At 31.3% G+C, this 21998-nt stretch overlaps 3 protein-coding genes across 3 annotated transcripts; 2 read left to right on the top strand and 1 right to left on the bottom strand.

Moving 5' to 3' along the window:
* Window positions 1-1368: 1368 nt before the first annotated feature.
* On the bottom strand, window positions 1369-19680 carry LOC130645513 (probable E3 ubiquitin-protein ligase HECTD2). The gene is made up of 20 exons (XM_057451524.1): window positions 19621-19680; window positions 11457-11577; window positions 9828-10261; window positions 9642-9744; window positions 9435-9512; window positions 8901-8965; window positions 8634-8789; window positions 8361-8506; window positions 7884-7998; window positions 7563-7662; window positions 7189-7296; window positions 6296-6428; window positions 5833-5921; window positions 4759-4920; window positions 4287-4361; window positions 4040-4127; window positions 3563-3669; window positions 3039-3154; window positions 2293-2442; window positions 1369-1584 (listed from the first exon to the last, which is right to left on the bottom strand). Exons 2-20 carry the CDS (start codon window positions 11565-11567, stop codon window positions 1464-1466), a joined length of 2457 nt encoding a protein of 818 aa, XP_057307507.1. The 5' UTR covers window positions 11568-11577; window positions 19621-19680; the 3' UTR covers window positions 1369-1463.
* On the top strand, window positions 16208-17962 carry LOC130645521 (protein KTI12 homolog). Its single transcript, XM_057451533.1, has 2 exons — window positions 16208-16394; window positions 17207-17962. Exons 1-2 carry the CDS (start codon window positions 16241-16243, stop codon window positions 17881-17883), a joined length of 831 nt encoding a protein of 276 aa, XP_057307516.1. The 5' UTR covers window positions 16208-16240; the 3' UTR covers window positions 17884-17962.
* LOC130645515 (protein misato homolog 1-like) lies at window positions 18228-21974 on the top strand. Its single transcript, XM_057451526.1, has 3 exons — window positions 18228-19216; window positions 20259-20531; window positions 21172-21974. The coding sequence occupies exons 1-3, from the start codon at window positions 18662-18664 to the stop codon at window positions 21925-21927; spliced, it is 1584 nt and encodes a 527-aa protein (XP_057307509.1). The 5' UTR covers window positions 18228-18661; the 3' UTR covers window positions 21928-21974.
* The last annotated feature ends 24 nt before the right edge of the window (window positions 21975-21998 follow it).

Raw genomic sequence — 21998 nt, 5'->3', positions numbered from 1 at the left:
AAGAACTAACAGTTAAAAGATGTTGATTGCCCATTCTCTAATTTTCTGAATTTTTTTTTTCGAAATACGCAACGTTGTTTTAAGTGATTTTCGACTCCCACTACGCTTATTGACAGATGTCACACTCTGAATCGAGGTTACACACTCCGAGATTAAAGTGGATAAATACCTTGAGAAAATTCCTTACTGGAAACTATATTATTATTCGGCGATGAGTTTCCAATTCAGTGACAATGAAATTTGTTAGTCTTTGCCAAAAATTGCCGAATATCAGTCTAATTTTTTTCTAATAAAATTTTAGGATTTGCCGGTAATAAAAGTAGAAGACATTTCAACTGAGTTCTATGGCTCTTCCCGGAAAAAAAAAGGGACAGAGAACAACTACTATCCTCTTAACATATATTATAGTTGGCTACCCTGAGATTGTTTCACTTAACACTTGCTGGAGGAAAAATCGTACACAATACTTTCAAAAGGGAAAGAATAGCTCTTTAGTTAATTTTTTTCTCAATATTTTTAGTTTTTTATAGCAGCTTGGCGGTAATTATGCTATGTACACCAGAGTAGTATGCAATGCATATATATATACAAATATTTACATATGTTTGACCAATATATACAACAGTAACTAGTTCTATTAAAAACAAATTTGAAAAGTTTTTTAACGAGACGAATTGTGGAATGGAGCAAAAAATAAAAAAAGAATGTCGCATAACTTATTTTCATTGCAAACAAACAGATAAGCAAGATGAAAAATAGTCCACTGCTAGTTTATTAAGTATTTGTGTGCACTATTTTCTACAAACCTAATGTTTCGAATGAAATCAAAAAGCAATCAAAGGTGCACATGCTTAGAAATATGCCCTTAACGAATACATCCTCCAATTTGTCTCTTGAAAACACGCGTTTACGGATCATTGAAAGTTCATTGACTTATTGATGTAAAACATCACGAAATATCCAATAAAATTCAATAAGATTTTTATTCGGGCGATGCCTAACTGCATAATAAATTAACCTTTTCGGGAAAAGTGCCAGATTTATTGGCGACTAGAATTGTTTGATCATTCAGCAAAAATATATCACATAATAATTAATAAATATATTAAATAAAATTTAAAACTATCATTCCTATTTTGTGAAGCTGATCCTCATCCTCAGTGGCTTTCAGGGTTTTTTCAGGTGGTCTCGCCTGATAACAAAATCTAGCGGCCCTCAGAATGAGGTGATCGTACACGTGTGAATTTATACACAATTAAAACATTTCAAGCTCTGTTAAAAAGAAGCATCAATATAACCTTCAGAAGTTATCTTGGTTTCCTACAACTTGACCTTACAACAAGTTTTAAATGGGGCATAGTTAAAATATTTCTTGGGTCAATCTCGATCATAGCGTCAGGGGAAGAGTTCCTGGGATTCGTTTTTACCACATATACAAGCCGTCGTACACGTGAAAGACGACATCACTCCAATCCAAAGCCTTCAGCATTCTCGATAGCAATCGAAAGTTTCTTCTGTAACACTTTTCGATTCTTATAAGCTGGAAGACACAGTTGATTAAAACATGTATGCGCCATAGGTAACCTACAAACACAAGAAGAAAGTATTTAATAGTAAAATATAAGATGTTTTTAGCCGTCTTGGTAGCGTTTTTAAATATCCACGGTTAAACTTACATACACAAAAACTAAAACCTGTCCTATTAATGTTGCTTTAAGAAAGTTATATAGGGCCCCAACTTTGTTACCAGGGTTTTGTGGCCCCTAAGACGTTTACGCCATTTATGCCATTAAAAAGTGAAATGTCCTTAAAACGAGGTTGGTGGACTTCGTCTAGATAGGGCCACATTAATATGACATCCAAGATAAAGGGCTCCAACCAGATGTGTGCCATGGCATAACTACACTTGAGCGCTCAACCTGGCGATCAACACTTGATTATTGGTGGCTTAATTCCAGCGTTTTAATGCCGAGTCCCCCGGCTACACTCTGTAATAATAGTCGAGTGTTAACTACGCAACACATTTCGAAACTACAAAGAAAAAGTGTGATGTAGTTTGATCGGTCTTGCTGTGACGGGTGAAATTCCCATGGTTTTTCCACAAACTACCGACTAGTCTATAATATAAAAGTCGCTTTGTATCAGTCTGTGAGTCAAAAGCCTAACAAGTTCCTTATTTAAAACTGTTTTTTTAACCGAAGAACCCATTATAATCGCAGCTATATTGATAGTAATAACCCGCGTAAGAACCCAATTTCGGCATGCGAATGAAAATCCCAAAACTTAGCTTACATTTGAGCTGCACTGCGCCCACCAATTTTCGTGATTTTAAATTTCATTTCTTTCATACCGCCTATCGGAATGCGGTCACTACCAGTACAGAAGAAGAGAAATTTGCGTTGCATCTTCTGAGGATACTCGAATACAGTTTCCCATAAGTACCTGGAAAATCCAAAAATAACTCAATATATACACATATATATATAGTCTTATATAAGTACTATATATCACACATATTAGTACATATCACATCACATATCATATGTGATATATAGTACGATAAAAATCTTCACACAAACTTCCAAGTGTTGCAACATACACAATTTTTAAAAACAATATGAAAGCCCAGGTTCGTCGTTACTGAAGTTTCTGTATTTGACAGGCTCATACTTTCTTGTTGCTTACATGCTGCTTGTTGACTATCTACTCCGAAAGACAAAATTAACGTGTTTGATAACTCAGTCACCAGGCTGGCGCGCCAATCGAAATCTACTTTTCATCACCTTTTTGTTATATAAAAATTGCATGACTTTCAGAAAAAGAAAAGTCTTTGAATGAAGATGTTGCTTTTATTATTCCTGTTGTTTCTCCTTTTTACTCACTTCTTACAAATATCTTTGTTTTTTAAAGGGTTTAAGCTTCATGTTGCTTGTATAAAAATGTAGTGTAGATTCAGTGAGACTTAAACCTGGGGCTTCTCGCTTGCCGGGTCATTGCTTCACTTATATAGAATAAAATTTACCGGAAATTTATTTTACCTTATCGTGCTGTCCATTTTATTGTAGCCATCGTATACCGTAACTTTTTCCAAATCTTTTATGTTGAATTCAGAATTTCCGATTACTAAAGTTTCAACCTCTTCTGGGCGTAAGAGCTAAGAAAAAGGAATGTATTTTTGTTAATGGTTAAAACCAAGTGATTTCAAGTTGCAAGACACAGACTCATTCACAGGCCTTTCTTGTTTTAATGACGCTAGCGCTTAATAGAAAATCACCTTAAAACGAATTTTTTTTAAAAAAAATATAAACATTGGTTGTTTGTAAAATTACGCGAACAGAAATTAGATTCCAGCCAATTTCTTTGGAAACTAATAGATGTGTCACTTGTCTCAGGGTGGAGTAATTTCGGGAGCTTACTCATTTTTGTCCAATCAGATCAACTGCTTTCATTAGCAATCCGGTTTTAAAGTGCAAAATAAGAACGTGCCCCAGTATTCTTTAGAAAAAATTAGTATTTTTTTTATGCAGCAAAAGACGGAATTAACACACATCAACACACTTACTAGCAAAGCGTTTGAAGCACACACGCTATGAAATCCATGATAGAAAGAATAAAATTGTTGATATATGCATCTGTTAAGAAGATAATCAATGTATAGATTCACATATTCTATAACAGAAAAAACAAGTGTTATAGCGTGCTATAACTTTAGAAAGTGTGTACATAAAAGCAAGTCGGCTTTAATGCTTAATCCCCATGATACTAAAAATGGTAGCGTTAACAAGGTTTTAATTTTTTGTTGAAGAATATGTTCGTTACAAAAAGTCTTAAAATCTTGACTCAACTTCCAAAGCTGCCAAAGCAAAAGAACGGCTACCAGAAAATATTCTTATGCGCAAGTTTTATATACTATATACACGGAAAGCGCAGTTTCCTGAATTAAATTGAGTTAGAAAGGCTGTACTTATTAAACAGAAACAACATTGAACTGATTTGTTTCGCGCTATTTTTCATTTCGGTCGTAATTTTCAAATAATACCTTGCCGGTTGTGATTCGTAACAGGGATTTTATGCCCATCGGGCTTTAACATTCTCGTGATAACCTGGCCAAATTCTGTATATGAAACCTGAAATATTGGGAAAAAGTTGTTATTTTCACGCAGCGTTCTGCAAATTAATAAAACAGAATGAAGATCATAGAAATGTAGCGATAGTACCGATTGATACCGAAATATAATCGATATTCACAACAGAGATACATATTCGCAAAAAGTAGCAAGTTTAACCTGAAACGATTGACATAGATCGTCTTCAACATCGCCCTGATACTCTATAAGTTCTTGTAGTCCATTCGCAAGGTCCTATAAAACATGAAGCATGCCTAAAATATCAATCTTGTCTTCCTGGGTCTCTTGGTCCCTGAGCCGTTTTTACGGAAAAGGCAAAATGACCAGGAAAAAAGTTGTAGAAAACTCAATGTATAGAAGATTTGACATTTTTGTTCTGCCCACCAATACCTCATACTTTGAATTTTGCTTGTTATCGGTAACATAGCGCGTAAATAAGACACACATGAGACTGTGTATCCACAGCAGTTTTTTGAAGAGTCACATATTCTCATTATTAGTGTGAACAATCTAAATGTATTTTGTATTCCGCATTGGTGAGACGTCAATTAGTGTATTTCGGAGTATAAGGGTTTAAGCAAAATTTTCTTTTCATAGAAACGTACGCTTTCGTATATTTTAATATACTCACTGGGTAGACTTGTTTAAAGTCATTCATTCCCAACGGCGTCACTCCCACTGGCGCATGCGGGTTGTTGTACGGAACAATCGCAGGGCTGAGTAGCTTCTTGTACACACAAGGTGGAAACCGAATATCAAGATTGATGCTGTTATACATAGCTAAACCCATCAACTAAAATTTTGCTCAGGAAAATAATCTTCCAAGACTACACAGTTACAAAATCTTAATCATTTATATTTCTATCAGCAGAATTAGCACAAATTTAAAACCAAATGTTTTTAAACCTCGCATTTAATAGACCTCTGAATTTTTTACAGATATTCGGGATGGCGTCGGAGAGAAAGATAAAAACTCGGTACTGAAAGCAACTTTTATCGAATAAGTAAGCAAAGTAACAGTGTACAGGTTAGAAGTTGTTACTGCTACAGCAGATTCCGTAATTAGCGGCAACCTGTGGTACAATCAAATTTTGTTCACTAATTAGAGGTGTCCGATATTTAGAGAATCTCATTTTTCTGCAAGCTAGGTAGGTCAATTTAGCATAGTTTAAAGTGAGAGAAAACGCTCATATCGACATAACTGTCAGTTTATTTGAAAAATCTTTAGTAGAACTGTGTAATGCAACAAGTCAGATATGAAACACATATCACATAAAAAATTTTTCCCCTTTACTAATTAGAGAGAAATTCTCGTTGAATTCGTGCACTGAAAGACTGTCTCAGTCTACTATACGGGTTTAACCGTGTTTATGCCGGTGAAATCACTTTTTCTTTGTTTATTGGAGGTGTCCACTTTTTACAGCGTCCATTAATTAAGAGTCGATAGTATTTTAAATCGATCACCGTCAAACTATGATAGATAAAAAGTGACACGTGGTTTTATTTACGCTTTTAAGTTATCGCCGTTAGAAGCTGACGTGAGAAACCTAAATGGGATGACATTCGCCATCTTCGTCACCTCTTGGCCCCGGAGACTTTATTACGGAGCGAAAAACAACTTTACCGCTATCAAATTAATCAAAAGGCAAAATGCCCTGGGAACAAGATTGAAAATTCGCTTTTTCCTTAAAGCACGAGAAGATACAACTCCACAGAGGTTAAATTCTTGGTAATTTTCTTTACTTGAAGAATTAAACCACCACGTGTGCAGCTTGTTGTCATATTTAAACATACCTAAAAAAAGATAACACAAAATATCGGTAACAAAAAGTACAGTGTGTTACTTGTGCGACCGCTGTCAACAACCACTCTTCACATTTTCGTGAATTTCACACATCGAAGAGTTATCGAGCGTCGATGAATCCGAAAAAGTAATTACAATAGTTACACTATTTTCGCATAAAAAGAATCCTATAGGCAACCTCGATCGCAGCGCTTCTTGCCTTTTTATACATCCGACGATACAGGTTTGGCCGAAAGAGTCCTGGGGACAAGAATTTCTAGGTGCAACCAATAGGATTCCCTAAACAGGTCATTAATTAATCTATGTGATTTAGTTGATATCCAAAATCAAAGGAATGAAGATTAATAAGGGTGGGCACACTTACCATAATTTTCATTGAAAAATCGCTGCATGATTAGGAAAAACCATTCCTTACTTACGCCACCCAAATCTATACCAGGTTCCCCTTTGAAAATAACCCGTAGCTTTTTTCGTAAGTCTTTTTGTTTCATTGAAATCTAAATAAATATATATACAACTTCGTGAATGCGGTTATGACGTAATTAGTTACACATTGGTTGCTAAGGACCGTTTCAAACTCATTCTAGGTGATACATGACAATCTATAAAAACACTTACTAAATATAACCTTAACTTTCGGAAATAATTTTTTCTTGATGTCAAATTAATTCGCTAATCAGAGAATAAAAACATCTTTAAACAATCGTGATAATTTTTTAATTTCACGAAAAAATCTGTTTTTACGAGAGTTAATTTTCTGAAATGTTTATCACCTTGCAGTGATAAAATTTAGAAAACTATTACATCGATAGCAGATCACATCAATACACACAATACCTTTTATAAAAACATTTTTCCCCAAACATTGTTTAGCTAGCTACTTATGAAAAAAACTTGTGTAGTCAATGTTTACCTAGATAAGATTGTACGGGCCCAATTGTTTATTTCAAAAGTATTTTAAAATGTTTAATGTCATATTCTTAAGTAGTTAGTGCCACTGTAAGATAAGTTGCAAGGGTGTTATCTCTGACAAACTGTACGTAGGACTTAAATTTCCTTATGCAAATTGTTTAGTTTGTTTACAATTTTCGTAATTTTCAGGGCGATTTTTTAAATTTGGCACTCTTTATATAAAAAGTGAATTGCCCATTTAAGTTTCTTGGTTTGCGACTAAATCAAGGCTAACAACTCTCACAGTCAGTTTTACGAATTATCAGTATCTACCCTTCTATTTCAAATCACAAATCGATTTCTTACCTCTTGCAGAGAATCTTCTAATATGAATTTTCTTCTGATGTTTAAGTTTAGAAACAACATTCCCATGTTGGGTGCTTGCTTCTGACGAAAATTTTTCATTAAACTTTGCTGAAAAATAAACAAAAGGAATCGATAAAGTTTCAATCAAAGTATTATGCAGCGCATAACAAAATGATAAAGCAAAATTTTATCTGTCCTAGTAAATATCTAAAAAAATTGTTTATGGCAATATTCAACAGTAAACTCCAATTCACGGTGAAAAGCTTCTTAAAAAAACAGAAAGATGATAGACAAAGCAAGGTACCAAAAACGTTAAGGACAATGAGAGTCAATCCACACTTCCCTATTCATAAAAAAAGAACTTGCATTCTTACTCTTGCTTCAAGTAGCATCTTCGTTTCAGAATCTTTCTGCATGATGTATCGTTTCGCCTTTAGACTCAAAACAAACGGGTACTGGCAGAAAGAAAATCTTCTAAACATAAACAACGTATACTTATTACTGGTTTTAACAACTTTAAAACTTTAGCAGAAAGAAAAGACAGCAGAAAGATTAAAATGTAAAACTAGAGTGCCCATTTGAAGTGCAGTACGGTTCTCTCAATACCACTTGTAACTCTTTCTTCTAAGATTCTTAGCGATTTAAGAATAAAATTATGTTTTGCAGTACGATATTTCGTCAATCACCATGCTTACTTAGAGCCAGATTGCCATGTTTGATATTCTTTTACCAAATCCAACACTTCAGCCCCTTTGACATAAAAGTTTTGTCTTTCAACTAACATTGGAAGACATTGTTCATTTGCAGCACCTTAAAGGATAATACAAATATATATTACCAAAAAAATTCAAGTAGCAAGTAATATAATATTTAAGAAACATGTGAATTTATTAATGCAGTTACATTGTCTTTGCATATAACGCTTTAAGTAATTAAATAAAAGTTTTAACGTCCCTGGGGATTCCATTCTAGCGACTGATTCTTTCTCCCTATGTTACATTAACACTAGAGATAAATACAGCTTTGCTCTAACTTCCTTGCTTGCCTGCTATATAAGCTACTTAGCTGTCAGTGGATGGCTTTAAATGTGCTGACAACATTACGATTAAAGTGTGTCGAGGTGCGGGACTCGAACCTGCAACCTTATGATTACAAAGGAAGGAAAAACATACTTAGCAATGCCAAAACTTTAACAGCATTTGGCACCCACCATTCGCTCTTCTCTCCTTCAGGAATATCACTTTTCAATGGAATTAAGCGATAGTTGATAAATTTGACGATTCTGTCAATAAGATCTTTATATTCCTTGAGAGGCAACCTAGAAGAAATGTCTTATTAGAGTGCAATGTTTGTACCAAAGATTGGATATGTTAAACACTATAAGGTTTAACTTATACATAAAAAATAAGTTGTGATTCAATTACAGTCAATTAAAATACACTTACAGACGAAACCAGTTAATTAAATGGTGGTGGTCTTTGTTTTGTAAAGCAGCAACTTGCCTCATAACATGAGCAAAGATAGAATATGTTGAAGAATCGGAGAATTGCAAATTTAGAAGTAAAATCATAAAAGCAGTTAGATCATCCTTTGAGCGATCTCTAGTAAAAAACAAAGATAAAAGTAAAAAAAAATTTGAGTAAAATTTACTTTTTTCATTTCAGAGATACAGTTGTAATGAAGTGGTTCAATGTTATCAATACAAAACTCACCCTCTTAAATCACTCAACATGCAATTAATGATGGAACGAAGAATTACTTTTTGAACTTCTTTAGGCTATACAAAAAATAGTTAAAACGTTAATAGACATAAAAACACAACAAAAAATATCAAATTTCTAATTTAGGTTTCACACGATCATGAATACCTGCAAAGGTATTTCAGTCTCTTGACAGTCTCAGATTTTTTTAAAAAACAGAGAACTTGCTTTCGGATCTCAATGCAAGAATTGAAAATTTTGCTGTATGATGTTACAAAGAAGCACTATTTTCATTTATTTTACCTATGAAATAACAAGAATAATTAAAGTGCCCCTTTTGATTTTTTAGTTGTTTTTCTTCTTATTTTTTGCAGAGGATTTGGTTGAAAAACGTTCTGTGTATTAAAATGGTATTATGCCTATAAAAGATTTGTTAAAATTAAATCTTTTAATAATTTTTTTTTATTTATTAATACATTTTTACCCCTTCTTATTTTTTCTAGATATAATAAAATCCTATTAATGTGCAAACAATGGGATACTTACCATTCTAATAATCGACTCATTGACATAATCTAAATAATCCATATCAATATGAATCTTTTGCTTTTCAGATTTTTGAACCTAAAAATAGAATTATCCTATTGAGAATGTGTCCGTAGAAATTTGCCAAAGAAATTACCAAGGAAATTACTTGTTTATAACTGGTCACTTTGAAATTTTGTAAGGTACCTTAAAAACTCAAAAACCTACCTTGAACACTTTAACCAGTTCAGAGAAAGAAGTAAAGATTTTTTCAAGAAAGTTTTGTAACTCTTTATAGTCATTTGTTATTCTAGCTTCACACACTGCTTCACTAAAAAATAAAATATTAAAATAGATTAAACGTCTGATGAAGTTTCTGTCATGTGTTACTGCTAACGTTAAGGGAGAACTAACCAGAAATCATCTTGATTACGAAACTTGTAGCAGTCTGGTTTATCATCCTTATGTCTCTGTCTTCTTCTTTCTCTCCTTAGTTGTTGTTCTGTCAAAGGCTTACTTTTACTTGTAGTTTTCGTGCCACTATTTTCTTCCAATTTAGGCAAATAATACTGAAGCTTCTTTGACGCTACATTTTTTTCTTTTTCCTCCCTTGGACTATTTGTTTTTAAGACTAATGAAGCTGATAATAAGGTGTTAGAATCACTCTTGTTATTTGAAATTGCACCAACATTTTGGTGATTAGTTTTGGTTTGGTTGCTGTTACTAAGGTCAGTTAACTCTACTAGCACATGGTCATCTTGTTTTGCTGTTTTAGGCTTGGAGGGTTCTGAAGGACTAACTGGTGAGGTTAAAGGGCCATTATTCTTTGGCCTATTTAGGATGCCAGCCTAAATGAAAAGAACGCATACATGAGCAAAAACAAAAAAACAAAAAACATACACATTAATCCTTAATAAACTGTAATATTCATGGTTACCACTCTTTTATAGAATCAAATTTGAAAAGATTTGAGGACTTTTATCTCGATTTTTACCCTTTTTTGAGAAGAATTGCATTTTCATAAAAAAATTAAGAGATTTTAAAAGTGAGACAACGAGTAAAAAAATTATTGCTGTACCCATGAGGCATGTGATCGGTTGTAAAACTTAAAATACGGAAACTTGAGGAGAGAGTTGTTAAAATATATACTTTCAGAGAAGATTTCAGGACACTTTACATTGACAAGAGTTAAGTAGTTTTAAGGAGGCGTGACAACCCTTAATAAAAATCCTAAAACAGAACACAATTTAAGAAGAATATCAGTTTAAATAATCTATAAACATATCAAGTTATATAAATTAAGTTTAAGTTTAATTTAGATTTTTTTACAACAGAATAAAATTATTATATGTGTGAAAACTACTATAATGAAAAAAACAAATGAGTACAATAGGCTGCTTATTTGCAATAAAAACTCACCATTGGCATGTTTAAGACAACTTGCTTCTGTAAAAGTGATACATAAATGTTTACATCAAATACTATTAAGTTATACTTGTGTTTAAGAAAATTGATGTTGAACAGAAAAAGGAAAAATAAAAATTCACTTGTTTATTCACCATATTCATGTCTTTCAAACAATATTCTTCATAAATAATGAATAACACTTGGAATTAAAAATAAGGTAAATTATTGAACAGATTTTAATATTTAAACATTTTGTTTTTAAAAAAAAATTAATTTAATGAAGATGAAGCACGTATTAGTTACGAAGTCAGTGATGTCTGGTTACCCTGTGCATGTATATTGAAGAATAAAAAAATGAATGAATAAATAAATATACCTAAAATATCACATTAAATGTATTATACATAGGTATCTTTATATCTCTAAGTATCTTTATTAAATAATTCCTGGTCTTCTATATCGTAGAAAGATTTTTAAATAAAAAAATTATTATGTAGACATTTATATTACAGACATTTAAATATAAATACAATCTTATGCGTTCTTCCTATAAATTATAAATACAATTTTCAATATAAAGGTGCAGATTAAAAAATATAGCACAAAATAATATACAAAAACAGGTAATTATCTTACTGTTTGCTTTTCTGAAGAAATAACTTGTGTCCTTTCAGTGAGACTAAAAACTGGATTCTTTACAGCATGATAGCCTTTTCGAAAATTCGGAGGTATCAATTTATAAGCCATATTCAAGTATCTAGAGAGAGGTTTATTGTTGGTACAGATGAAACTGTGATGTGAATGCAGAAGGAGAATAACAAGTGTTTGGTTAATAATGTAAATGTTATGTGATGTTTTCGTTTATTATCTTTTTAATTAATTTGTTTTTTGAAGGAAAACTAAAGTCACCTAAGCATGAACAGAAGGAATTAATTTCCATTAGCAAAGAAAGATAAAATGGACTGTCCTGTAACAAGCCAATACTAACATTACAGGACACATCTTTTCAAGCAAACAAATTGACAACACAAAATTTTTGCTGAATCTGACTGTTCTTATAAATTTGATTGTTATAAATTGTGTGCCCTGTTCCAGTGGTCTTTAGTTTTGGCTAAGGTTAATAAGTTCTTGATATGAATTCTGCATGGTAAACACATAAACTGTTTACAACAGAACTGATTGTGATAATTTATTTGCAATAAGGTATTGTTGAACATGTACAAACTTAATACTTACACACTTTATCCAATACAGAGAGTAAAATTGTATACTTTATGTAGCTACATGAAAGACACTATTTTTTTTAAACTTAAAAAAAACCTTTAATGTTAAAACGAGGTCGTATGTTACTGCCACAGCATACAAAACCCTCCCATTTAAAAGATAAAATGAAAGACAAAAAGTATTGGAGGAAAACATTCATGATTAACAACTAGACCACGTGTTTCTGAAAGCCACACAACGATAGCACAAACCAGACAACTTTATTTCTTGTCTTGTGATTATGTTGTGCCAAACTCTTAGAGGGCATTTAGTATTTTGCAACGGTTTATCTCTGTATGAAACAGAATATATATACTAGAGCATGCACGTGTTGATGGTTTGTTATGATAGCCTGGGTAATTACATTTAGCTTTGTTGTGATTTTTGACGGAAATTTATTGATTGACTGTCTGACAAGTAACATTTTATTCCTTAAGTGCTGCGCACGATGCGGTACCTGAAGAGTTGGATGAAGTGGTCATTTTTTTAGTACATATCTTAACTAAATATAGGGTTAGCACAAAACGGCACAATGTCTAGAGTGTATATATGACTGTAGCTATAAAAATAAATCGTGAGCCACACCGGGCCTAAAATGCATACATTAAAGAATATCCAGAATAAGGGTCTCTGTTATGAAGGCCTAGACTAGAGGCCCACCAGGAATAGGGAAATCCAGAGAGAATAATGCTAGGTTGCATTGAGTTGCAAACTAGTTTTTGTTGCAAAATACCTACAATGCTTATTGATAAATAAGTGTAGTGTGACATAGTGTTTTTGGATTTGGAATCAAGAGTAGATGCGCAAGTATATGCACAGGCAAAAAAATGTAAACAACAGACCAAAACAATATTAAGTCAAAAAAACCAACTGACCCCAAAATTAGTAAATTGGTAATTATATACTCCTAAAACATCTATAACTTAGCGAAAATAGGCAAACTGGCCTACCCCTAGACAAACATTGTATTATATTTTGAGTATAAGTACAAATATATGAAAAGAAAGTTATATTGTTAAATCCGAACTAAGTTGATTTGGATGAACTTTTTGTCACAAGAGGAAAGCATCCAATACTCAAGAAATCCCTATCTAAGTCAAAGACCCTCCTGGAAATCTCTTCTGTATTTTAAATCCTTCATTTTTACGCTGTAACTATTTTACACTTTTTGTAAACCAATTTTAAGTAATCAGCATTTAGTTGTGAGGATAACTGTATTTGTACCTTTTTGGATTGTAACTCATTTCTACAAAATATGTTGTCTCAAATATTTTTTAAACATTAGTGAAATTTTTTAAAAAGCTTTTTTATTCTCGAGATATTTGCATTTAAAAATTTTAGATCTAATTATGCTGTATAACTTGTCATATTTATATTTTTTTGAGGTTTTCTCACATGTAGAACTGTTAAGAGATACATTATATTTTATTTAAAAAAAATATGCCAGGATGCTTAGGCTCCTTAAAATTTTTTTTGACAACTATATATTTAAAGATCTGCACATCAATTTGTAATTAAAGCTTGTAGGTAAACGTAAAGGGCATATACAAACCAATACCCACAAAATTTTTATTACAAACCAGTTTGCAGATTCTACATTTTTGTCAAATCTGCAAAAATTTAAGACACCTGGGACTAAAATAAAATGCAAGCAAGAGTGACTTTGACATGTTTGTTTATGTTAATCAATTTACTTCTATAATATCTATATACATATTATAGTTATGTACAGTACTGTGAAAAGGTTTGTTAACATCGTGTTCGTGTAACGAGCGTAGTGCACACGAATCACAATAAAATCGTGGTCTTTACGTATAACAAACATTCTATTGTGGCCACCACGCTTATATTATTATCTCCACAAAGGATCGTGTGTCCCATGAGAGCTCCACGATTTTTATAGCCAGTATAATTTAATTTTTTTTCTTTTCAAAAAAGTTTTTCATTAAAGTTAATTTGTTTGTTTCAGGTTTTATCACGTTAAAAAAGCATATTCATAGTTTTTGCTCGGTGTATACTTTTTTGTCATGGATGCGATTGTATTTTTACGAAATATCATTTGTCTAGGAAAGTTAAATTTGTGTGCGGCGATAGAAATGCTTTTTTAACTTGCATTTTTAAAGTTTAAAATCGATAAGCGGAGATAGAAATGTTTTTTAAGATCGCATTTTAAAAGTTTTTAAACGAAAAGCGGTGATAGAAATGTTTTTTAAGATCGCATTTTAAAAGTTTAAAAATGAAAAGCAACTATGGAAATGTTTTTTTAGATCCCATTTTAAAAGTTTAAAAACGAATAGCGACGATAGAAATGTTTTTTAGATCGCATTTTAAAAGTTTAAAAATGAATAGCGGCGATAGAAATGCTCTTTTAGATCGCATTTTTTAAAAGTTTATAAATGAAAAGCGATGATAGAAATGTTTTTTTTAGATCGCATTTTAAAAGTTTGTAAGCAAAAAGCGACGATAGAAATGTTTTTTTTAGATCGCATTTTAAAAATTTATAAGCGAAAACCGACGGTAGAAATGTTTTTTTAGATTGCATTTTAAAAGTTTAAATAGAAGAGGCGATAGAAATGTTCTTTTAGATCACATTTTAAAAGTTTATAAGCGAAAAGCGACGGTAGAAATGTTTTTTAGATTGCATTTTAAAAGTTTATAAACGAAAAGCGGCGATAGAAATGTTTTTTTTAGATCGCATTTTAAAAGTTTAAAATAGAAAAACGCCGATAGAAATGCTCTTTTAGATGGCATTTTAAAGTTTATAAACGAAAAACGGCGATAGAAATGTTTTTCTAGATCGCATTTTAAAAGTTTAAAATAGAAAAACGGCAATAGAAATGCTCTTTTAGATGGCATTTTAAAAGTTTATAAGCGAAAAGTGACAATAGAAATGTTTTTTAGATCGCATTTTAAAAGTTTAAAAATGAATAGCGGCGATAGAAATGCTCTTTTAGATCGCCTTTTTTAAAAGTTTATAAACGAAAAGCGATGATAGAAATGTTTTTTTTAGATCGCATTTTAAAAGTTTGTAAGCAAAAAGCGACGATAGAAATGTTTTTTTTAGATCGCATTTTAAAAATTTATAAGCGAAAACCGACGGTAGAAATGTTTTTTTAGATTGCATTTTAAAAGTTTAAAATAGAAGAGGCGATAGAAATGTTCTTTTAGATCACATTTTAAAAGTTTATAAGCGAAAAGCGACGGTAGAAATGTTTTTTAGATTGCATTTTAAAAGTTTATAAACGAAAAGCGGCGATAGAAATGTTTTTTTAGATCGCATTTTAAAAGTTAATAAACGAAAAGCAGCGATAGAAATGTTTTTTTACATCACATTTTGATTCACGAACGATTAAAATCTATTATATAGCTAGCTTTATGACAACGAATTAAAACGTGTTATTTTATTTTTTTGCCGTCGGTTCTTGATTTAATTGATAAACTAACGGTCTTTGTTGTTTTGCAATAGAAGTTATCTATATTGTGGAAGCCACGATATAATATTTAATTTTCGTTCATGTAGTCCACGAAACATGATCGTGAGGTCCAAATAGGCATCGTGGACTATCGTGGTTCGTGCGTAACATGAAATAAACACAAACCACGATGTTAACAAACCTTTTCACAGTACTGTAGAAAAATTAATTTTTGAGATTAAATCTTGAGAACAAAAAAAGCTTATATTGATCATTGTACGCATATCAACTACAAGATACCTAACACGAAAATCTGATCGACCACTTCTATTTTGAAACAATATTTTTAAAACAAAAGAATTCCTTATTTCGTATTTTCATAATACGAATTTTAATATTTCAGAAATACGAATTTTATATTGGTGTCAAACTATTTTTATAGCTTTGCAGATAATTCTGATATATTTTTACAAACAAATCGTTGTCTTTATATCTATCTGTTTGTTTAACATTTTGGTCTTTTTTAAATTGCTTATGCCCCAACAACGCAATTGATATATTATATTTATATATTTTGTATTTTAAAAAATAACGTATATGTTTCCGTATTTTAGAAATACGAATAACAAAGTGATCGATTTTCCTAGAGAGCATCACATATTTGTAATGTTTAAATTGATTTGGGTGTATTATATATAATAATATCATATTCATTTTTTTTTTCATTTTTTAAGAAAATACAAAATGCCGCTGATTGTTGTGTGTGGTTATCCTTCCTCTGGTAAAACAGAAATTAGTAACAAGATAAAACATTTCATTGAGACAGAAAAACAAAAAACAGTAAAGATTGTCAGTGAAAATAAAATAGTGGAAGCTACAAAGAATAAAGTTTTTGCAAGTATGGTATTTAATAACTCTTTGGGTTGCGTACCGTTTTCGTTAACCGTATCCTCTCAATGATTTCAATTCGCACCAGATTACTTCGATATGTCCTTGTGACTGACCACTCCCTACTTAAAAAATTCAGCTTTTTTCCATATCAGCCTCCTCTCCCTTTGACTAAAAATAAATATTATATCCCTCTCCAAATTATTTGATAATTCACTTTTTAACAAATGACCATCTTTTTCCTAAACACACTATCTGACAGGCCATACACAATAATTGCTCAATTTGCAACATGTTAGACATTTTTTTCGTTAAAAGTAAATGTAATGTTCGATTTTAAACCTCCAGTTTCCTTTAAAAGAAGAAAAAAAGTTCTTGTCAACCTGTGCACATTCTGTTGTTCTTGATATTTCTAAAGTATATGACTAATTGTTTGTTTTTGTTGCAAATGATAGGGTGTAATACAGAAATTTAAGATAGGAGAATTCCAAAATGAGAATTACATGAAAGTGGTTTGGGGTCATGAAATTGTATTCCTTTATATATGAAATGGGTTTTAAGTCCCATATTTTGGAGTAAGGAGTTTTAATGAATTGAAAAATAAGAAAAAAAATCAATTTAGAAATGGCTGTTCAACAACTAACACCCTTTATGTTTATGTAAATTTAGGGCATCTAAATCAAGCATCTGTATTACACATGTGATTAAAAGAGTGTCTAGTGTATTTAATGTGACAGGGGTTACTAATTCAGTGTATCAAAAACCCACTATTTATTGAAACTGAAATGTATTTTCAAATGTGTGTATTTTTATCATTTTAAGGTTCTGTAGAAGAGAAAATAGTACGTTCTGCTTTGCGTGGAGACGTTGAACGGTACATATCTCGTGACAGTGTAGTAATATTGGATGGGTTAAACTATATTAAAAGTTTTCGTTATGAACTTCATTGTGTTGTAAAAGCTGAGAAAACACTGCACTGTGTTGTGTACTGTGGTATACCAAAAGAAACCTGTTTTAAATGGAATGAGTTACGACCTGAAAATGAAAAGTACACAAAAGAGATATTTGATGCACTTGTTATGCGTTTTGAGGAACCAGATAGTCAAAGAAGATGGGATTCACCATTGTTTACAAAATCATTGGAAACTGATGTTGACTTCGAAGCATTGTATGATTCGCTTTACAAACGTACTGCCCCTCCACCCAATCAATCCACCATTGCCACCCCTGTTAGTAAAGGTAATTTTATGCATGACTTAGATAGAGAAACTCAAAGTATTATAATAGAAGTACTGGAGCTACAAAAATCTGCTTTCGTTGGGGACAGTATCCCAATTTCAAATACAACTGAAAAGTTGACACTACTAAAAACATACAATATGGCTGAACTTCGAAGAGTTAAGAGACAGTTCATAACATATGCAAAGATGCATCCAGTGGAAGACATTACAAAGCTTAGGAATATGTTTGTTCAATTTTTGAATAATAGTGTGCACTAGGAAATAACTTATTTTATTTATTTTATAAATTACAATAATGTATTTTAGGTGAAAATATTTCAAATAAATTATCATTTTGTAGATGGAAAGACTTACATTTCGTAGGGAATAATATTTATGGTGAAAAATTTATAAAATTTTAATTCTGCAGATCCGCATCAGGGGACTGAAGTTTTTTTTGCATGAAATATAAAAACACTTGCTGAACTGAATGTACTTCAAATAAGTAAAACCTTGTTATCACTCCCTCCCTCTTAAACTATCTTTTTCCATAAATTCGCCTTCTAGGTCGGGAATTTATTTTGATGTTAAAATTAGGATTAAGATTTGCATTATTTTGAATATGAGACTCATTAAAAATTTTGTACCATTTTTTTTTTTTGATTCTGAATTTAAAACAAAAAAAAAAAGAAAAAATTACACGAAACCTATGTCTGGAATGACTGCAAGTAAAATTCAGCAGCTTTTACAAAGGTATTTTAATTTGTTTTGTTTCTTGAGGAAGGGGTTAGGGAATACTTTTTCTTCAATCAAAGTAGATAATTACCTTTTGTATTTAACAAAACTTTATTAGTTGATAATTCAAATTAAATAAAAGTGTTTTTTTATGTTACTTAAAAATACTAACAGGATAATAATGATAATAAAATATGACTAACAACAATCTATTTTGTACAAGGTGTAAACTATTATTTTTGTCCAATGAATAAAATTGGACCTTAAGTTTACTTTATTCTAGGTAAAAATCTTGAAACTAAAATAGGGTATATTTTTGATAATGTCCTCTCAGGAAATAATAACATTTCAAGTTGGAACTTACTCAAATTTTGTGGGTACACATTACTGGAATGCACAAAAGAATCAATCGACGACAAACCAAGAAAACAAGGAATACGACGTGTCTAAACTGTTTCGAGAAAGCATAACAACAACCAGTTGTGTGCCACGATTGATATCTTTTGACTTAAAGTCAAGTTTAAAAACTTTGAGAGAAGATGGCTCATTTAATGATGATAATCAAAATATTGATGCTGAGGATCACAATGTGTATGCGCAACCCTTATTTGAAAGAAATGAATTCATGACGCAAGTATTTGGTGATCAGAGAAATGAAAAGGTGTATAACTTAGACAATAAAGTTTCCACTTGGAGTGATTTTATGACAAACAGATTACATGAGAACTCGTTACAGTTACTGACACAGAACTTTGATGATGGTAAAGAATTTATGTATTTTGGGCTTGGTCAGGAGGAATACAAGAAAATGTGGTATGATGTCGACGATAAAATTCACTTTTGGGCTGAAGAATGTAACTCGTTAGAAGGATTTCAGGTAAGAGTTAAAGAATGGTGATAAAATACTTCCCCTTTTTCATTTTTATTTGAATTGAGTGTTTCAGTTCCTTTTGTTGAATTTATGAAGATTATCTTGAGAGGAGAAAATCGTGGTGATTCATTGAAATGAGATTTATGGTGTTGGTTATTTTTGGCTAAAGGAAATTTGTTTAATTTAATGTAAATCTAATGTAGTAAGCGATGGAAGATGATATAATTTTTTTGTTAAAATTTAAAACTTGTAAAAAGTGTAACTAATTTTCTGTTTATTTCACAAATCAAGTGTATATTCTTAATCCTCTCTAGTGCCAAATTTTCTCCTCACAGAAATATCTACTTGTAAGATTAATTTATGATTTGTCAAGCATTCAACTTTTTAAAAAAAGTGAAAAAAGGACTTACAACTCTTTTTTTAGAACCGTTTTTTTTTTCAGAAACCAAGTGTATTCTGAGTTTTCTCTAGTTTTCTATACTTACTATAATGTAATGTATATATTCTAATTTTTACAGTAAGGCTTAAATAATTCATGACATTATGTAAAAGCAAAATATTGTCAAACATTCTGTGCAAAAGAAGTTTAAAAAAATTATTTGGATTGCAATTTCATGTACTGAGAGAATAAAATATATATAAAAATTTTTCTTTTAATTATTTATTAAAATAAAGGATTTTCAGGTTTATTAAATCGTCCTAGAAATAAACTCTGTTGGGACTGATTTAGCATTTGATTTAAATAGACATTTAAAAAATGTTATAAAATGCACCATTTGCATTGTGCTATTCTAAATGTTTTGTTGCCAATAAAATAAGTTTTTGTTTTTATGTTTTTTATGGCGTAAGAATATAAGGACTTATAGGTGTTGCAGAATTTTTGTGATGACACTATTTTTCTTTTGTAGAGACACAACTAGATAAAAAAACAATTTGTAAAATTCATTTGTTCCACGGACTTAACAAGAACTTACTGATTCATTTTTTCAGCTCTTATTTTAAGCCCTAATCTTTCTTTAAAATTTTGTTTCTGTTCTAATTTATTTAGATTTTTGCCGACATGCACAATGGTTTTTCTGGAATATCTTCAAGCCTTCTTGAAAATGTTTATGAGGAATACACTAAAAAGTGTTCACTTGCTTACATCAACTGGCCGATTCATTCAATATCAAAGCAAGAAAGTGTTTATGAAGACCTAAATGCTGCACTAACCATTCAGTCATACAGAGAGCACTGTTCCTTATTTGTTTTACAGAGCTTGCAAAAGGATCTGTTTTGTCAAGAGCCTACAAATGTTATTCTTCCAAATATAAATTACAAGGTGTGTCGTTAACTTTTTATTTTAATGTCTCTTTTTCTGATCCCACACCATCCCCAAATTAGCTTGGAGTACAAACGATGAGGCAGGTGCTATTTTACTCATCTTGTGAAGAGACTTAACTTGCTCTGTGGAGAATTATACAATTTTGTATCTTTGGAAGCAATTTAATATTTCATATTTGTGGAAAAAGTTTATAAATATAGATATACAATTCGATTGTTTCGTCATAAATACTACTTGTGAAATTTAATAGAGTTCTTCATGAATGAAGTCTGATGTTTGGATGTTATAAATTACACACTTCAATCTGTTTAAAGAATAAAAAGGATGACTAGTGAAGATAGCCTTAAAGAAGTTCTTTTTTTAATATTTCCAGAAGGTTTATTTTCTCATGATACATTGATACATACAAGATGATACATTGTTTCATTGACTATATTTTTTAAAACATACATCAGAATGGCTTCACAGCATCTGTAACAGATATTATTTTTTCTTTCAATTTTATGGTAATTTTTTTGTCTTTTTAAAACATTTATTTCTGAAGTATTACCAGAAAAAAGAATTTTCTCTTAAACCCAAATGTCAGTGAGTGAGAATTTTTAATTTAATCTTCATTTTGTTATTTGTTTTTCAACAGATGGAGTTGCCGTACCACACAAGTGCAATACTCGCAGCTACCATTGATTCTACAACCTTACCATGGAGGAAACACAACCGAACCTTAACACTGGCTGATATGTGCAATCTTATTAGTCAAAATAAGTGGAAATTAGCTGGCAGCTCATTTGGTGTAACATATTTTCCTTGCCACGAAACAGCCACATTATTTGAAAAGCTTTACGGTGTAAATCAATTTTATGGTCCGTTACTGACAAACTTAAGCCCGTCCGTTAATATTTGTAATAATTTTCCTACAAGTCATTCAGTTGTCCTTCAGAATATATCTGAAAATTTTGTTATACCCAACAAAATAGAATCGAGTATTTTACAAGCTCTTGAAATAAATACCAACATTTTTAATGTGAATCCTATGAGTGTTTTAAATTTCTTTAATCAGAGGTATTATCCTTGCGAAAGAACAGTGTCTAATTCAACCTACATTAACAAAGAAATGGATACAGACACGCCTTTTCCTTTAATAGTAGAACCACCAGATGACGCAGCTACCAACCTTCCTGTAACGTCTCTGTCCTCCATATATACATCAAGTTGTATTTATAATTTGCTGCGTGATGTCATAAAACGAGTGCAGAATATTAATTTACATAAACATCACATTATACAGGAGTTTGGGTTAGATAATGACCTAATGAAAGAACTGATAGAAGACATAATACATTTTGCACAGGAGTACGACCGTCAACGAGCTTTTGATGAACTAAGTATTGCGTAAATTTAGAAAATAGGTCTTGAGAGTATGGTAATAAATTTAAGGATGAATCCATTCACCTTTTCTTTCACCTA

This window comes from Hydractinia symbiolongicarpus, chromosome 5 (assembly GCF_029227915.1).
Source record: "Hydractinia symbiolongicarpus strain clone_291-10 chromosome 5, HSymV2.1, whole genome shotgun sequence".
Classification (NCBI taxonomy): Eukaryota; Metazoa; Cnidaria; class Hydrozoa; order Anthoathecata; family Hydractiniidae; genus Hydractinia; species Hydractinia symbiolongicarpus.
This window is presented reverse-complemented; position numbering and strand designations above follow the sequence as displayed.